The sequence below is a fragment of the Dioscorea cayenensis genome, chromosome 19, assembly GCF_009730915.1.
Source record: "Dioscorea cayenensis subsp. rotundata cultivar TDr96_F1 chromosome 19, TDr96_F1_v2_PseudoChromosome.rev07_lg8_w22 25.fasta, whole genome shotgun sequence".
Classification (NCBI taxonomy): Eukaryota; Viridiplantae; Streptophyta; class Magnoliopsida; order Dioscoreales; family Dioscoreaceae; genus Dioscorea; species Dioscorea cayenensis.
The window spans coordinates 25,190,689-25,208,320 of record NC_052489.1 but is presented as its reverse complement, the minus strand read 5'-3'; the positions used below and the strand labels follow the sequence as shown (position 1 = coordinate 25,208,320).

The 17,632-nt window shown below is 35.0% G+C and overlaps 2 protein-coding genes across 7 annotated transcripts; one reads left to right on the top strand and one right to left on the bottom strand.

The window, feature by feature from the left end:
* The first annotated feature begins 515 nt into the window (after positions 1-515).
* LOC120250526 (CAP-Gly domain-containing linker protein 1-like) lies at positions 516-7,253 on the top strand. 6 transcript variants are annotated; one of them, XM_039259346.1, is made up of 8 exons: positions 516-647; positions 729-814; positions 1,037-1,067; positions 1,638-1,978; positions 3,080-5,174; positions 5,483-5,689; positions 6,230-6,575; positions 6,805-7,253. In XM_039259346.1, exons 4-7 carry the CDS (start codon positions 1,662-1,664, stop codon positions 6,545-6,547), a joined length of 2,937 nt encoding a protein of 978 aa, XP_039115280.1. In that variant the 5' UTR covers positions 516-647; positions 729-814; positions 1,037-1,067; positions 1,638-1,661; the 3' UTR covers positions 6,548-6,575; positions 6,805-7,253. The 6 variants fall into 6 exon arrangements, with proteins under 6 accessions (XP_039115280.1, XP_039115282.1, XP_039115281.1 ...); XM_039259347.1 differs by having other exon boundaries at positions 519-615; XM_039259348.1 differs by lacking the exon at positions 1,037-1,067.
* A 5,551-nt stretch (positions 7,254-12,804) lies between these two features.
* On the bottom strand, positions 12,805-16,695 carry LOC120283327. The gene is made up of 4 exons (XM_039289979.1): positions 16,539-16,695; positions 16,250-16,429; positions 13,798-14,125; positions 12,805-13,255 (listed from the first exon to the last, which is right to left on the bottom strand). Exons 2-4 carry the CDS (start codon positions 16,395-16,397, stop codon positions 13,054-13,056), a joined length of 678 nt encoding a protein of 225 aa, XP_039145913.1. The 5' UTR covers positions 16,398-16,429; positions 16,539-16,695; the 3' UTR covers positions 12,805-13,053.
* Positions 16,696-17,632: the final 937 nt, after the last annotated feature.

Here is a 17,632-nt window from a genome sequence, read left to right as displayed (position 1 = left end):
AACTGTGATTCTTTGCATCCTTAGCTTTGATGAGAGCACTTATTTTAAAAATATACTGTAAATAAATTTCAATCTATTTATTTTAATACAAATTATATATTTAGTTCGTATAAATCCTTTTATTTTTATTTTTATAATTATAATTATTTTAAATTAAAAATATAAAAGCAGATTAAACTCATTCCAATTGCTAGTAGTATATGATAAAACACGGGAGTTCTATATGGAAGATTGGAAGTTTTAAAATATACTATAAATAAAATTCAATCTATTTATTTTAATATAAATTATATATTTAGTTTATATAAGTCTTTTTATTTTCGTTTTTATAATAATCTTTTTTTAAACTGAAAACATCAAAGCAGAGTAAACCCATTCTTTAAATAAAACCTCCAACCCTATAAGTTTTAGATCCGAACCCGATAGTGAAAGACTCCGATTACTCTACCGCGCGGTGGGCTGTCTGAATTTCTCTAATATATTGCCTCGTTTTTTTTCAGAAAATTCAGAGAAAAAAAATGAGAAAATAAAAAAGGAAAGATTTTGGAAATTTGCTATCTTTCTTCTCTGGAATTATGGATTTTTTCCCTGAAATCTGAAAATACCGCAATTCAGGTAAAATGGTCTATTCAAGGAACAGCTCAACGGTAACTTTTCTCTCACTTTCTTTGATTGTAATATATATATATATATATATATGGTTTAATTGTGTATTGATGACGATTTAGTTACCAATTACATCCAATCTTGGCTGAAAATGGTGGTAACTTGAAGTAGGGAAGACGGCAATTGATGCTTCTTGTTTGAGTTTTTGGTGAGTTCAATGCTCCTCTTGGTTTTTGATACTCAATTCTTGGAGTTCTTGAGAATTTTGATTCTTTAGGGTTTCTTTTTGTTGTGTTTGAATATTTTATAGTTGGGAAACTTTAAATGCTTAAATGTTGGGCTTAAAGATTTGATTTTTGAAGTGTTTTGATTCATTTTGATATAAAGATCGCTTTTTTATTGTTCTTTTTTTTTTTTTGCCATGAAACAGGAGTTGCATGTGGATTGGCAGTTTCTAAAGAGTAGGTATTTGAGTGGAATGACATTTTCTAGTGAGATGCATTTGCGTTGAGATTTAACTTCTTGTTATCCTGTCATTTCGATTTGGTAATCATTCATCGAAGGTTTATCCAGTCACATGTTGTGCCAGTGTGATGATTCATCTTAGGTTTAGCCTGTCACATTTTGTGCCACTGTGATGATTTCCATATTCTTACTTTTGTAGTCATTCATCTGTTATCTTTCTTGCAATTATAGACAACCCTTCTTTTTTATTTTCTATCATCTTTGGATGTATGTATGTGATGTGATTTGCATTCTTTGTATGACTCTGGGCTTCTATTTGCTTCTCAAACTTGCCCATGTTCTTTCTTGAATCATGATAATGATTCTCTGACAGTCCTTTTTTGCAAATTTAGAGCATTCTGAATACTTTAGCTGACATAGATCAGGGTGAGATAAACAATCCCATTGTAGTCATCCTTTGCATTTGGTTTTCTTGTTTTTCAGTTTGAGAGTATGAGGAATATGACATGGTTTTCTGTTCAACTTTTTTTGTTAACTGCTGAAGGTTGCTGCATTTGTCTCCTCAGATCAATTAACATTAAGTTTTAGAGATGAGGAGATTTTTCTCCTTTAAATCATTGGCATCGAGCAGTGGAAATAGCAGCGATGATGTCAAGGTTTCGAATTCTAAACATGGAAAGGTTAGGGGCAGCTCTCAGAGTCCCCAAGATAATGCTTATGATCTAAGGGGGCAGCACCAAGAAACCGAGGATTCTTCCAGTAAGCATCTCAGCAGGAGCATTTCATTTTCATATCCTGCCATATATTGTGCTTCTGGAGGAGGAAACATGAATTCTGTCAATGAGCAAAGTGTGTTTATATCCAGCTGTGGAAATTCACCTCATCAGAAAGCCGAATGTTCTAACAAGTAAGTGGACTACTCAAAAGTTTTGTAAATTTTTATTTTGATTGGAATTGCCCAATGTTAGGCTCAAACTTTGTAAAAGAGTATGCTTATGCATGACTAGAATAGCATGACCTCATAAATTCAGCAATCTCAGTGTGGTAACATTGTACTGTATGTTTTTTTTTTTTAATTTAAGAAATTCACTCTCTATAGGCTCATTAATACATTTCATCTTAGATATCTAGAATTCTTTTACCCAACCTTGTTTTGTTTTTGTTCCTTTCCACTTCCCTTCTGCTTGCTTTTCTATCCACTATAGACCTTAAATTCATGGGAATATTCAATTTGATATGTCATGCCAAGGGAATCTCTTGGTGATTATACATAACAAAAGTAACCATTAAAAGGACTTACTAAACATTTGGCAATAGTATTATCTGGCTTTTCATGTCTCATCATGCTATATTATGTACTTAGAAATTCTATTAACCCTTATAATAATTAAGTTCATTTTCTTTCCATTCTGCAAACAAGAAACATCTTCGCAATATTTCAAGTCCCATTTTAGCCGTGCATATATCAGTGTTGATGCTTGAAATGTTTTTTATTTCATTAATGATGCATTCAGTTTCATATGCTTTGCTTTCAATTTCTTATTTGACTTTTGATATTTGTAATAACCTTTTGGCCACCGCAGGTTGTAAGATAATTAATTGAACTTGTAGACTGTGTACTTTTTGGACAAACTAAAATTTATGCTGATGTGCAGTGAAAAATAGGATTATGCCCCTTTACAATCTCCTTTCACCGTGACTAACTTCTAAAGTAGTTTGTGGAAGTATTACATCTGATTTGATCTGGTGTTATATACCTTTTGGTACTTTAATTATACATATTCTTAGAAATAATTAAGTTTGAAAGGATATTTAACACTTATTTTAAAACTAAGATTCTTCAGGTTTTCTTCTTATGGTTCTTCTTTTCTAGCAACTCTGTCAATCCCGTTTTGACTTCTGAAATGTGTGTTTTTCTTGTTGCACAAATACAAAATTTGTTGATAAGAGGTACTCATTCATCTAAAAATCACTAGTTTCTAAACTTGTTCATTTCTTTTCTCTTTAGCTACAATTCACTGACACCAGAAAGATATACAAGATTGAAGAGAGGTGAACGAGCTTCATTTAGAAAGACACATAGAATTGAGAAGCTGGATACTTCTGCTGATTCCAAGGGTTATCAATGTTCATTTGGAAATTCATTGTATGACTCTCCAAATCCGTTGAGATGCAGAGCTACCCACTTAGCAGAGACAGCAAGTGAAAACAACTTCCTGGACCTCTATATCGATGGAGAACATCAAGAAATGAAGTCCAAGAAAGATTATCTACAGCATCGTTCTGATACTGGACATGATGATTTTGTTATTGAGAATGGAACACTTCCTTGTTTAGGAAGGCCCCCTCAGGCTCAGTCAACTGCACCAGCTTCTCCAGCCTATGGTAAAGAGAACCGCAGGTGTTACTCATTTAGGGAGGTGAAAGATATTGGTCGTGAACGTCCCATGCAGGACTGGGCAAGAGATGACGATAGGCTGATATACCGACATAAGTACAGAAAGGAGAATCTAGATAGGCTGATTTCTCCTCAGAAATACATGAAAAACAGTATAGATAGTTTATCTCTTGAAGTTCCTGGGATATCCGTGAAGTCGCAAGATTATGATTCTGAAACAACTGTCACAATGGAGGATATTTATGAGGATTCCTCGGATCCACGTCCCAATTCGAACTCCATTCGTTTCCTGGAAAAGCATTCTTCTGATCTTACATCATATTTGGAGGACTTGAATGGATCTAGTTCTATGAAGGAACTATCGAGCTTCCGAAGGCAAAACTACCTTCCTGGAATTGGACGAATAGGCATAAATAGTGCTAAGACGATAAATTCTGGACTAGAGAAACTGGACATAGATAAAGAATTGCTCAAGAAAGCTAAAGAAGTGGAAGAGAAGTTGGAGGGTTTGTCTGCGGAAGAGGTTGATCTGGATGAACTTGAGAGTGGGAATTTGAAATCATCAGCTATGCTTTTGAAAATTCAGAATGTTGTGGAAGACAGAATAAGCTTGGCATTGGATCTCTCTTCACAAATAAAGTGTCGACTTGCTGAGAGGTTTTCTGCAAGAGAGCATATTAAAAATTCCAAGGTAGAGCTGGATACCAGAACAAGGAGACTTGAGAAAGAGAAGAATGAACTACAAGTGAGTTTGGAAAAAGAATTGGACAGGAGGTCCAAGGAATGGTCCTTGAAACTTGAGAGGTTCCAATCTGAAGAGCAAAGGCTTCAAGAGAGGGTAAGGGAGCTGGCAGAGCAAAATGTGTTTCTTCAAAGAGAAATTTCTTTTATTAAAGGGAATGAGGCTGATGCTAGAAGTAAATTTATGAACTCCCATGTTCAGGTGAATTCTCTGACAGAAAATTTGGAAGAAGTGAAGACAGAAAACAATAATCTCCACCAGAAGTTATCAGAACTGCAGGAGCGCTTCAATGGAGTAGTGGAGGATCTGGAATGTGTAAGACTAAACTATAAGGAGAAGGAGAAAGAGAATGGAGATTTACATAAATTGGTTGTCAGATTTCAAAGAACATGCAGTGAACAAGACAAGACCATTGATGTGTTGAGACAGGAATACAATGATGAGATTAGGAAGCAACTAATACACAGAAATGATGGTTCTAACAGACTGCAAATGGAGCATCTAAGGCTGACAGGTGTGGAACAGATGCTGAGGAGGGAGCTCGAATCCTGTAGGCAAGAATTGGAGTCACTCAGGCATGAGAATGTTTCCCTCTTGGAACGTTTTCAAGGTTCTCGAAACAACAAGAGCTTCTCCTTGTTTAAGCTTGATCAGGAACTTCATGCTCAAGTAGAGTGCTTGAAAACTCAGGGCTTGTCATTGCTCAATGATAATGCTCAATTCTGTGCAGAATTGCTTAGCTTCATAAAGCGCAAGCACTGTGATCAATGCCAAGAAGCTAATAGTGAATTTAGTGGATATGCGGTTGCTGATTATACTGTTAAACACCAGAGTTTGAGGAGAGGAACTGAAAATTTAAGAAAAACTTTACAAACAATATCGGAAACACTAGAAGAAAAGTCTAATCTAGAAGTATTGGGGAGCCAATTGCGAACCAATGCATCAAGGCATTTAATGGATCAGGTACTAGTTACAAATGTAGCTTTATTTTCTCATGCAAAACAGGTTTATAATCTTTTATACAAATATGTAGCCAGTTTTGTTGCTTGAATGGATAGAATACAAACTAACTGTAAATTTTCTTTGTAACTCAGTAAGGATCCAGTTTAACTTGATTGTGTTAAGTATGATACATAGGGCGATAGATATAATACTGCAAAATAGTGCTGCACTTGATTTGTTGTATATGAAAGATTGTCATAAAGCTGCTTCAATGATTAATTTCATTCAGTATTCCTCCAATTAATTAATGTTGTTATTTGCATATGAAGGACAAACTGGAACTTGAGTTGAAGGCAGAAACCAACCTTACTAGATTGCTGCGAGAGAAGCTTTTGTCTAGAGAACTGGAACTTGAGCGACTAGAGGCTGACTTTGCTTCTTTAGTAAGGAGTCATGATGTCATGCGAACTGAGATCCAAAGGCTGCAAGATGAACTTTCATGTCTTAACCACAAGACAAAGGACATGGAGCTTCAGGTATTCCACAACTTAAGCAACAGTACTTGTTTGTTGACTGTGATATTTTGTTGAATGAGTGCAGCATGTATATTATTTTATAACATAATATTAGCAGGAATCACTTGTACATTTAATAAAAGGATGGATTCCTACTAGGATGTCTTCGAGGAAACCATTTTGGTGACAATTGCATTTTGGTATCTGCTAAAATTTATTAATGTTATCAGAAATAAAAATATGTTATCATGTGTACCCAATTGTATATATTGCAGTATAATCAAATTTTGCATATATCCTGTCCATGCTATTATTTGTTTTTTAGTTTTCTGTGTTTGTCACCTGCAACAATCTTTTGATTTATCACTCATGCCTGCTTCCACCATTATTTGTTCTCTGTGCTTCTGTGCTTCTCTTAAATTATCAAGCAAAATTCAGTTTGCCTTTCCAATTCTTTGTTTCTCCTTCAGGCCCCACTTCTTTTTGTCATTTTATTTTTCATTATCCTTCTGTGTCATATAATTGGTGTTTCTTTTTGTGAAAAAAAAAAACTATAAACAGATGCTGAGGGCAGATGAGACCAACAACCAGCACCAGCAAGATCTTCAAGATTGCATGAAGGAACTGACTTCAACTAGAGGTGCACTTATAAAAGTCTCTGAGGAGAGGGACCGTTTGTGGGGTGAAGTGAAGCATTCAAGCGAAACAATTATGCTTCTGGAACATGAGGTTAATTCTCTCAAGAAGAAGATTGAAGTCCTTGATGAAGATGTTCTCCTCAAGGAGGGGCAGATTACCATTTTAAAGGACAGCCTGGATGATAAACCATTTAATGTAATTTACAATCCACTAGCAATGAAAGATCTTACCTTGGAATGATCAAGCTTTTCAGATGGAGCTTCCTGTGGTTAGTAGTTCTGCTCATAACCCATCCTCATTCTCAATATTCCTCCTCTTTTCATATGTGTTTATTTTATTTTATTTTTCTATGATTCGTGTGTGAAGGCCATTGCTTCCAAGTCATTGTCCTCTTTCTAAATATGTTTTTGTTCTAGTTTCTCTCCTTGAACAGCAGAGATGCTTCTCTAAAATTGGTAGGATATGAGGTCATCTCACAAAGCTGGTTCTTCGTGTAGGTTCACATACAATTCAGTTGAGCTATGGACAACTTCAGATATGTAGATGTAAATGTCTGATCCAGAGTAAGTGTTGGATGATTACAAGGGCCCATTTAAAAGAATGCTCGGTATGGTTTCAAATTCTATTATTGCACTAGAAAATGTATTGTAAAGCAGTATTGATCTGAGGCTAGGCAAAAGGAGTATGGCAAAATCTTCATCATATAATGAATGAAATGTTAACATGAACCCTGATAAATATTTTGGCAGCAGTGGGAAGTGGAGGATTATACCTTCCATAATCTCCAAACTTCCCTAGATTTAATTGCATGCTGTGCCATATCTGCTTTGCTTTTGATGTTGTGAAGAATCAGACATTGTCATGAATCATAGTAAATTGTCTCTTCGTAGATATTTTGAAGTTGGAAAAATCTTTATCGTATTAGTTAGGTGTGCAAAAGATCATTACCGTTGGTTTTTTTTTTTTTCTCTATTTTCTTTTTTTGTGAATCAAGTGTGAATCAAGTGTGCACTGTTTGGTTATTTGCCCAGATGTGTGGCATATTTAGCAAAGTTTGCAGTTGTGATTTCGGGTATTCACAGTATTATATAGTTACCAGAATCCTTAATTTCAAATTCCAATTTGTACATGTCACATAGCATGCAGATACAGTCACTTTCTTGCATAAATACATATTACTGAATATATGCTATATACTGGCATGTTTATGCATTAGTTAATATATTTAGTATCTATTAGTATCATATTATGATCTTTTGAGATATTGTAGTTACTCATTGAAGAAATCTTCACATAAAAACCGAGCAATTTATAGACTAATTAGAGCATGAAAACAAGAAAGAAACTTCTAAGCCTGGGATAAAGCATGCGCCAGCATTACCTTTAGACCATTTTGCCCCTTTCTTGTGGTCTCTCCACTTTATACATATATAAAGAGTTCAATGCAAATAAAAAACATGAATTTCCAACGACTGAAACACCACAATCCTTGGCCTTTCCTTTTTTTCCCTAGCCTGTCATTCTGGAACTTAATTTGTAAGCTGATAAGATAAAATTAAACTTCTTTAGTTTTAGGCATGTTTGTGCACTGATGGAAGTACAATGAAATTAGTCTTGACCTTGTGTTGATTTGCATTATTTCTGACAATCTATTGGTTGATCACATTGATTCCTCCTTTATTGTTTGTCTAAGACACAAGCCAATGTGATTTCCACAGGTTAAATGTACATTCACATGGTTATTATGATTCAATTTATGTGTTTTTCTGATCATATTTCTAGGAGTGAATAGTAGTTATGTGTGAGTGGTTCCAACGCCCATGTGTGCATGGGCCCACCCCCACTTGTTCTACCAATGCATCTTTTTTAATGGCCTAGCCGCTCATCTTGGCCAAATATAAAAAAAAAACGTGTTTTTTCTGATGCTCGATGTAAAACAGCTCAAGCTTAGCTTGTTAGGTTCAATGCTTATCAATCGTTCCTTCATGATCTCACCAATCATGATCTATTGTCCTTTTGATTGTTTGCTATTTTTTTTTTCTCTTTGATTGTATTGATCCTGCTGGTGCATGTCTGCAATGTTTCTGCATTTTGTGGGATGTAGATGAACCAAAACAGAAAAGACTGATGTTGTTTGTTAATTCCTTGTTGTCCACAAGTGATGTTATTGTCTGGATGTGTACAATGAATTCTGGTTGCTCTCACAGTTAGCAATTTTACTATCTAATTGTCAGGTTCTGGGTTGTCTTGTCTCTGTGGAATTGGGGGGCGGAAGTGACGGAAGTATAGTTACTTTGCCACTTTGGTAATTGGTAACTTAATATTTATGAAATTAATGTTGAGTTTTTAGAAAGTAAATTGAGGTAGTTGGTAAATCCAATTACCAAATTGGCAACAAAAGCAACTCCAGGAGGAGCAAGAGAACCACACCTGTTTCATGAACCCAAGTTTGATCTCGTTGTCGGATTCGGCCCCCACACGACCGTTTTCACTGGGACGCTGACACGTGTGTGTACGGGCTCAGTGAGTACATTGACCGCACGTGGGCTGGTCCCGGTGCAGTAAAAAGTGGGGGCTTAGCCATCTCTCTAGGGCGTGTGAATCCGCACCCAAACATGAATGTGGCTAGCCAGAGCTGGACTCAATTGGGCGGGACCCACTTCTTTAATTTCGGTCGGGCTTTAATTTTGAGAATACATTTATAAATATGAATTCATTAATAGTCTCAATTATTAAAAAAATTATACATTAAATATTGAAGTAAATAGTTATTTAATAGGCTTTTTTTTTTTCTAATTCAAAATTTATAAAAATAGCTTCAAAAATTGGTCTATTATGTAGGCTAGATTTCTAAGCATTAAATACCAGAATATTAGAAAAAAAAAATTATTGAATTATTATATCAGATGGAAACTATATTTCCAAACCTCTATTGGGGTCATGTTGTAGACAGCACGGTATATATTCCAAAAAAAACGAGCATGGTTAATACAAATGTCATAAGAAATAGCAAAGCACTTGTCATATGTACCATTCCAGAGAAATGCTTTCATTGGATTCGCAGGGCCGGGGTCAGAGACATGAAGCTGTAATTACAGAGGTGGTGCTCGTCAGAGTCTATGGGAGCAAGAGGGGGAGGAGTAGAGAGAGAAGCAATCGGTTAGTTATTGATGGTCTGAGTGGTGACGTGTCATTATGGTTGTGTCTGTACATATGACATGGCAGTGTAAAGGGTTACCAATTTTGTAGAGGTTGGTCCAAAAAACATAAACATAGGAGAGTGAAGTGGGAGAACTCACAATCTCTCATCATATTAACTTTGAACAAGATTAGAAAAGGTCAGACATAAAAGTAGAATAAAATATATCAATATTTCATACTCAATAATTTTGATTGGCATGAAAAAATAATTTGTCAATCCTAATTCCTAAGATACCTTGAAAACTAAGTATCTAATTTTATCACACTTTGCCAAAGTAGAATAAATTTTTTCTAGTTGTTAGAATAATGTTTTTTTTTTCATATAATGATTGATAATGTAAACCCTATTCTCAACACAAACATATAAATATAAAATTTCTTGACAAACAATAGCATATGAAATAATTAATCAACAATAACTCACTCAAAAAGCAATATATATATATATATAATATATATAAAAAATTCCAAAACAATATTTACAAAAACCACAACTACAAGAAACAAGATAATCTATGGAAATAAAAATTAACATAATCAATAGAAACACATTAGGCCGCCACTATACCACCCACTAGTTAGATTTATATCTCAACTAAAAGCAATGACATACTTTTAATTTTATAAATTTTAGATTTATATATAAATTAAATTTTTTAAAAGTTAATATCTTAAAACCCAGGGGGTCATCTGCAAGTTGGAGGAGCCATTATCTATGTGAAGGATAGAAGGTAGTTATACTTTTTTTTTTTATATTTTGCAACTAACTCCCTGTAAACTTTAAATTTACATATAAATTGAAATTTTTTAAAATTTAAAAATCTCAAATAATGAGCCCGGTGCATCTTTTTCCATCCGCCATTGTGTTTCGGAATGGTCCAAAAGTGAGTGTGAGTCACCGTCCTTTGGTGGTTGTACTGAATGCTTATCCATGCTTGGTAAAACATATATCTTTGTTCCCCCCTCTACATTGGCCATTGTGTTTCGCAATGGTCTAAAAGTGAGTGTGAGTCACTATCTTTTGCCGCTTACGCTGAATGCTTATCCATGCTTGGTATAACATCTATCTTTGTTCCCCCCTCTGCATTGGCCATTGTGTTTCGCAATGGTCTAAAAGTGAGTGTGAGTCACTATCTTTTGCCGCTTGCGCTGAATGCTTATCCATGCATGGTATGAGTGACTAAATATGGAATTTGATTGTATTTTGTTGATTATTAATATTCCCCCCTTTGCATTGGCCATTGTGTTTCGCAATGGTCTAAAAGTGAGTGTGAGTCACTATCTTTTGCCGCTTGCGCTGAATGCTTATCCATGCATGGTATGAGTCACTAAATATGGAATTTGATTGTATTTTGTTGATTATTAATATATTAATTATGTTACTAACATCATATATATATATATATATATATATATGTAAATTTTTTTTACCGCATGGCTATTAAAGTTGTAGATTGGTTATTCTTTCACTGTCTTTCTGCGTAGATCTTAATGTTCATAGCAATTCTCTGGGATATTTAGAGTAAAATGAGCATATTTTCATCTTTACTTCTTGTTCGATTTTATTGGTAAAACGAATCATCAATTTTGAAGAATCAACTAACAAAATTAAGCGCAACCTTGAGTTCCTTATATCCCTTGTCTAGGAAACAAGGGATCCTAGGGAGACAGTGTTTGATCATGGTTCTAATTGATGGATTTGCATGCTCCGAGCTGTAACAATTGCTTCTTCCTAAGATCCTCTCTTCCATGTTGTTACCTGTTGCATCCACACTTAATCATATTTGTGCTTTAGCACTTTGCAACAACTAGTGGTTTATATGCTTTTAGTTTCTTCCACTGCTCTATCCCTATACCTCTTTTGTTTTAATAATAATGGTTTTCCTTTTTTTTTTAATAAAAAAAAAGAAACTAAGATTAGGTAATTTAACTATTAATCTATTATATGAGAGTTAAGGAAAGTTTAATTCCTCAACTTATCACCTGTTTGTTTAAAAGAAATTATGATTTTATTAGAAAATAAGCTGACTTTTACAAAACAATAAAATAAGAAAAAATACAATAAGCTGCTGATGCAAGAGTGTGTTACTTATATTGATGACAAGACCTCGAGAAAGCCTTGCTGGCAACCTGAGCTTTGGCCATTTGGAGAGCCGGATGTCAGCTTAGTTTTAAAGGGACCAAACCTCTCCTCAGTTTCATAAAATTGCTCTTCCGGTGATAAATGATCACAAGAATTGGTGCAAGAAGGCCACTACATATATATATATATATATACAATGAAGTAATTCATCACTCTCAGCCAATGTTTAATATCTCAATTTTATGTGATGCTTCTTGGGATAGTGAAGACACTTTAACAGGATTGGGTTTTGCTATAATAGCTGATGGAATTTGTATTATTCTAGCAGGTTGCTGTACTGCTTTCGCTAGCTACTTCAAGTCCTTCATGTAGAGGCTTTAGCACTCCTCAAAAGTCTTTGAAATTTGCCAGCATAAATACATTCGACCCAATGATATCTTTGGGAAAGAGGAGCGGGGCGAACCCACTAAAGACTCAGGGACGTGCACAAGCCTCGGTGGAATAAATGGGGATGGGGCCGCGCTCACGTGGGCGCTGGAACCACCCATACACAACCACTATTCACAACTCCCAGAAATGTGCCCTCAGCCGAGAATCGAACTCTCACCACTCGGTGAGAACTCTATCGGTGACCCGTGTACCAATAAACCCAAAGATCGTTGGCGACCCAATGATATCTTTAACTGACTGCCAAGATATGCTGGACACACCATTCAAAAGGGGGTCTTTCAAGTGATTTGGAGGTTGAGTGATACCATCAGAGACATCAAAACTCTTTTGAACAGAGCTCCAGGTGTTGAACTTCATCATATTCCCAGAGAGCTTAGTAATGAGTTCACTGACTTATTAGCTAGACATGCCAGCCAAAATCCAGGCCTATCTCTATTCCATAAGCTACTGCTTCTGATCTCTAACAGCTACTTAATCCAAAAATTAAAAAAAAAAAATCTCGTAAGATGTATTTAAATAACTCTGATACTATAGGGTCTATTTAAAAAAGTTCGGGAAGGTTAGGATAAAACACGAAGGATTGATTAATGAACATAAATGATTCATAATATTTAAGATTTTTTTAATCTATCAAATACAAATTTCTCAAAAACATCAACCAAAACTTCAGAGTGTTCATCCACACGGATTCTCCTTTGTCGATTTTTTGTTTATATATATATCCACAATAGACGGGCTAATCATCTTCGACAGAGAAAGTATATAACACTATAAAAACGATTTCTAGATATACACAGCCATGATGAAATAAGTTTGTCAATGTAGCTAAAACACAAGTGAACAAAAGAAGATGGCTTGCATCAGCTAAAAGGAAAATTTTAACTCCGAAATCAGTAATCACAATGGATTGCAATCCGAAAGCCAATTGTAGATGATTAAACATGTAGACATCATTCCTCTTTGTCCTACAATCACATAGATGACACGATGCTACTCTTCAAGTGTTTAAGAGTCATGAGACAATGAGCTTTCTGTGCAAATGTTCCCCGACCGCATGCTCATGGCCATGATCATGGAAAACATAGGTCAATATTCCAACCATACACAGCACTGAGCCCACAAGAAGCTTATCGTAGCGTTCAACCCAGTGAAACTTGAGCTGGCTCGCCCCGTAGAATGACAGAGCAACCAGCGATGTCATAACAGTTATTGTGCTGCACAGCAAATTTTCAGAAGTTAGGATGTAAACAATCAAATCCAGGCAATAATCTGATGGACTCAGTTCAAGAAACAAAGTCCAACTTGAATCTTAAATTGCTTTGTACCAACAAAGGCAGGTTCCTATTTTCAACTTGCTCCTAAATATTGCTTCATACCACTGAAGGCCTCATTTGATCTTGTACCAACCAAAACTATAACCTAAGGTTGCATGAGAAACTAGAGGCACAGTTGGGATGTGTGACAAACTTTTAGACGATAATTGTGTCAGCGGAAACAAATTCACATCCCACATTCACATAACAAGAGGGTTAACAAACGATTTCAAACTTGAGTAATAGCCGTGGTACAAAGTTCATATAATAAGGAGAATATAGCGTCCATGGCAATATGCAATTACTATTCGTGCTAATATAATTGAGGTAACTAGTGTGTCAGTTTATGCAATGCAAAGCAGCAATCTCCTGATGCCTGATCAAACTTGCACTGTCATTCTCAAAGTTCCATTTAAAAATAACACGTGTGATAAAAGGCAAACCTGAACAAGAGCACAATAATAGCAAGCACCAGCATAGTGGATGAATTGCCGACAGCAAGGAATACAGGAAGTGTTGTTGCACAAGGAGACAATGCTGGAACAAGAACAAGTCCGGCCACAGCCATCTTTTCCATTGGATGGTTGTGGGAATGGCTATGACCCCCCTTGCCAAGGGCGAACAGCAGTATGTAACTTCCTCCGAGAAGTAATAGCAGTAGAGAAGCAAGTCTGTGCACTGATTCCTCACCAGCAATAGTGTTGGCCATGGTGATTGCAGTTATGCCAAGAAGTGAAGTTGAAAATACATGCAAAACCGCTCCAAAAGCAGCTGTGGATTAAAACCATTGTGGTAAGCGGGGATTAGAAAAATGGTTGAGAAACTTCCAATCTGAAATATCTGCAGTTTTTAGGGAAAATAAAATTACTGGAGAGTACGACTCAATGAAATAAATGAACCAAAGAAGGTATCATTAGTGCTGGTACAATCCAAAACATAAATTTTGCCCAACAAAAGGAAGCTGATATTGTCAAGATTATATGCACTTCAAAATAAATATAGTGGGGGAGTACAAAGACATGAATGAAAATATTCTATAAAATAAGTAAAATTTCATGTTTTGCTAAACGTTCCATGTAATTTAAAGTAACCCTCATTTACTATTTTATTCTTCAATACAAACAGAAACCCTTCAGCTCATGGAACATTCCTCTTGAATGTCAACACCATTTAAAAAACACATCTCACACCTCTCCAAACTGCTTGTTTGCACAAAGGGTTTGCCTGACTGGATTCCTCGTGAGCAACAAGGAATTATTCACTTAACCCTGTTAAAACATGGTTTTGAATTATTTTAGGTTACATGGTCCAACCAGCGACCTGTTCATTCTTAACCTAATATTCTATGGTTACCGAGGAAGGATGTCACAAGAAGACTTATGGTGCACCAAATGCTGAAAAAAACAACCTCATCCCCATTGCCAGGGAATGGACCAGGCAATTTCACAATAAAAAAAAAAATTAAAAAAAAAAAGAAGAAGAAGAAGAAGAAAAGATTTTTTAAGGTCCAGGATCAACTCTTGTTGGCCGGTGTAGGCATTTGTATTTATGCTCAATGGTATGTGCTATTGAATGCCCTATAAGAAGCAATTCTGCACTACATACGGGAAATAGAGCACTAGCCGCATGAATGGATACCTGCGGAAAATGTGAAATTCAAGAGGCCAAAAGTATTCTCTATCAGGCTACAGCAGAGATCTATAACAGGAAGACAACTTTTACTGAATATAACATAATTAACTAAACACCTTGTTTTGGAAAAGTCACATAAAGATCATAGAATCTAAAAGATGCTAGGCAAGCCAAGTTTTAAGATGGACTGTTGAAGGATGCTAACTGGAAGATAGGAGACAATTCTAGTATCATCTAGTATGATATATCTCCTTGCATAATACTACTTTAAGAATAAATTATAGATTATGTGAATATTCATTGATATTTGAAAGGCAAGGAAGGAAGAAGGAAAATGCAAATATAAAGTTTCCCCATGTTTTTGCTCCACATGATATCCAAACAAGGCATCCCCTGTTTGAGACTTTACCAAAAACATTTCATGCATCACACATGGGAGCACGGTCAATTAGTGATCCTCATACTAAGCAGTAGTGTTTTCAGTAGTTATCATACCCTTAAATCACCATCCATATCATGCAATTTGAATTGTTATTTCCAACCTAGAATCACAATTAAGCATGCAACCACATTGGCCAACAAAATCAACTGATATAGAACATAAATCGTTTTTGGTCTAACATTCGAGATTCCACATACACCATAATGAAAACATTAAAACTACTCAGGACGCACACAACCATAGTGACTCCTCAGCATTTAAATTCCTGACACCTTCTGGGATGAGACCAGAAGTGTTCATTTCATCACCAAACTCATCTACCTAATTTTTCACTGAATTCTATTTTCCAAATTCCCTTGCTGCTTCCTCCTTCCAGTGTCTATATAACGAACAATGATTTCTCATAGGATACCAATTCAAGATTCTCTATTTTTCGTTTTTTTTTTAAATAAATTCGTAGTTTATGTCTTTTATCAAAAAAAAAAAAAAGGATTCCAGTTCAAAATCCTAGCTTGATTAGGACACTTAACGTATGATATCTAATAAGGAGCATTTGATCATCAAATTCTCATCAACCCAAACTTCAAAGACAAAAATTACACTTAATATGATCCAAAACTACACACACACACACACACAAAACAAAAACAAAAACAAAAATTTAACATCAGAGACGCCCAAACAACATGCATTCTTCCTAACTCCTCCATCACTCATGCCCAATTTCACATTATCCCCAGAAACATGATAACATTGACAAACATTAGCAATCAAAAGACTTATTTGAGAAGATGGAAAGAGAATCGAGAGAGGATACTCACTAACGAGGAGAGTGCGGGAGAGGGTCCATTTCTGGGCCCGGCCGACGATGGAGAAGGGCAACCAATGGGTGGGAATGAAGGAGTGAAGCAACGAGACGGTAGCAATCCCTCCCATGGTGGAGACATCGGAAGCGCTAAATCCCTCCATTTGGGAATAACTACGAACACTGGAGCTTCGATCTTTGAGGTATTTAGGGTTGTTTGTTTAGAAATTAATAGTTAGATGCTAAAACCAAGGAATCGAGAAAGAAGAAGAAGCATTAGATATAGCGCAGACATGAGATCTAACCTCTCGATCTCGCTGATTTCAAATCTATTCAAAATTCTCCGATGAACCAGATCTGAATATGTTCGTGCATTTCCAGAGGGAAAAACAAAAGGGAACCTAGAAAATGATACCTAACAATTGACAATGATGACTAATAATCTCTCTCTCTCTCTCTCTCTCTTTCTCGCGTTTTTAAGTTATGTTTTTTTTTTCCTTCAGTGTTTTTAAGGTTTTTTTAATACACAGTAGAAAAAATATGCATATTTTCTTAATTTCAAGTATTAACTCATGTCATGTAGTGTAGAAATAATGGTGCTCTGTCACCTCTGTCTTCTGAGTCATTTTTTTCATGGTTTTCAAAAAATAATAATAATAATAATAATAATTCATGATATTTTCAAGAATGAACTAAATAAAAAAAAGAAAAACAAATATATCTTTATGGGTTTTTTTTTATTTTTATTTTTATTTTTGGTGGTTTTGTAAAATAAATAATACTATTAGAATTCATGATATCATGATATTTTAAAGAAGTAACTAAATATTGGGTTTTAAAGATATATATTTTTTGGGCAATATGGTTCGCGCTTGATTAAAGATTGGGTAAACTTTCTCTATTAAATCTGTATTTTTATATGTGTTATAATGTACAATCAATTCAATTTTTTGTCACATGCACAAAGTAGGGAGAATTTGTTAAAATAAATTTATAAGAATACCAAGTTACAACTAAGATTCTTTATTTAACAAAATCATGTAAAAATTTTCACTGTTTTTTATCATTTTTCCGGTTTAGATTTAATTGATAAAATGGGATGAATTAAAGAAAAATCACCTAGTTTTAAAAACAAATTATTATTATATATTGATAAATGTAGATAAATCATTGGATTCAACCACCAACCTTTGAAGTGGGGATTCAAATGAAATACTATATTGCAAAGGTAATTAAAAATAACTTAAAAATAAAAAAGCTTTTACAGGTAAATTAGCAAAAAAGTTTTAATCCTGCAAGATGAAGGTTTTTTTTTTTTAATTCTTTTTAGCTATTTATTTTATAACCATTTAACCTGAGGGTTATCCTCACATCTTTCCCTGGATTACAATTCGAATGA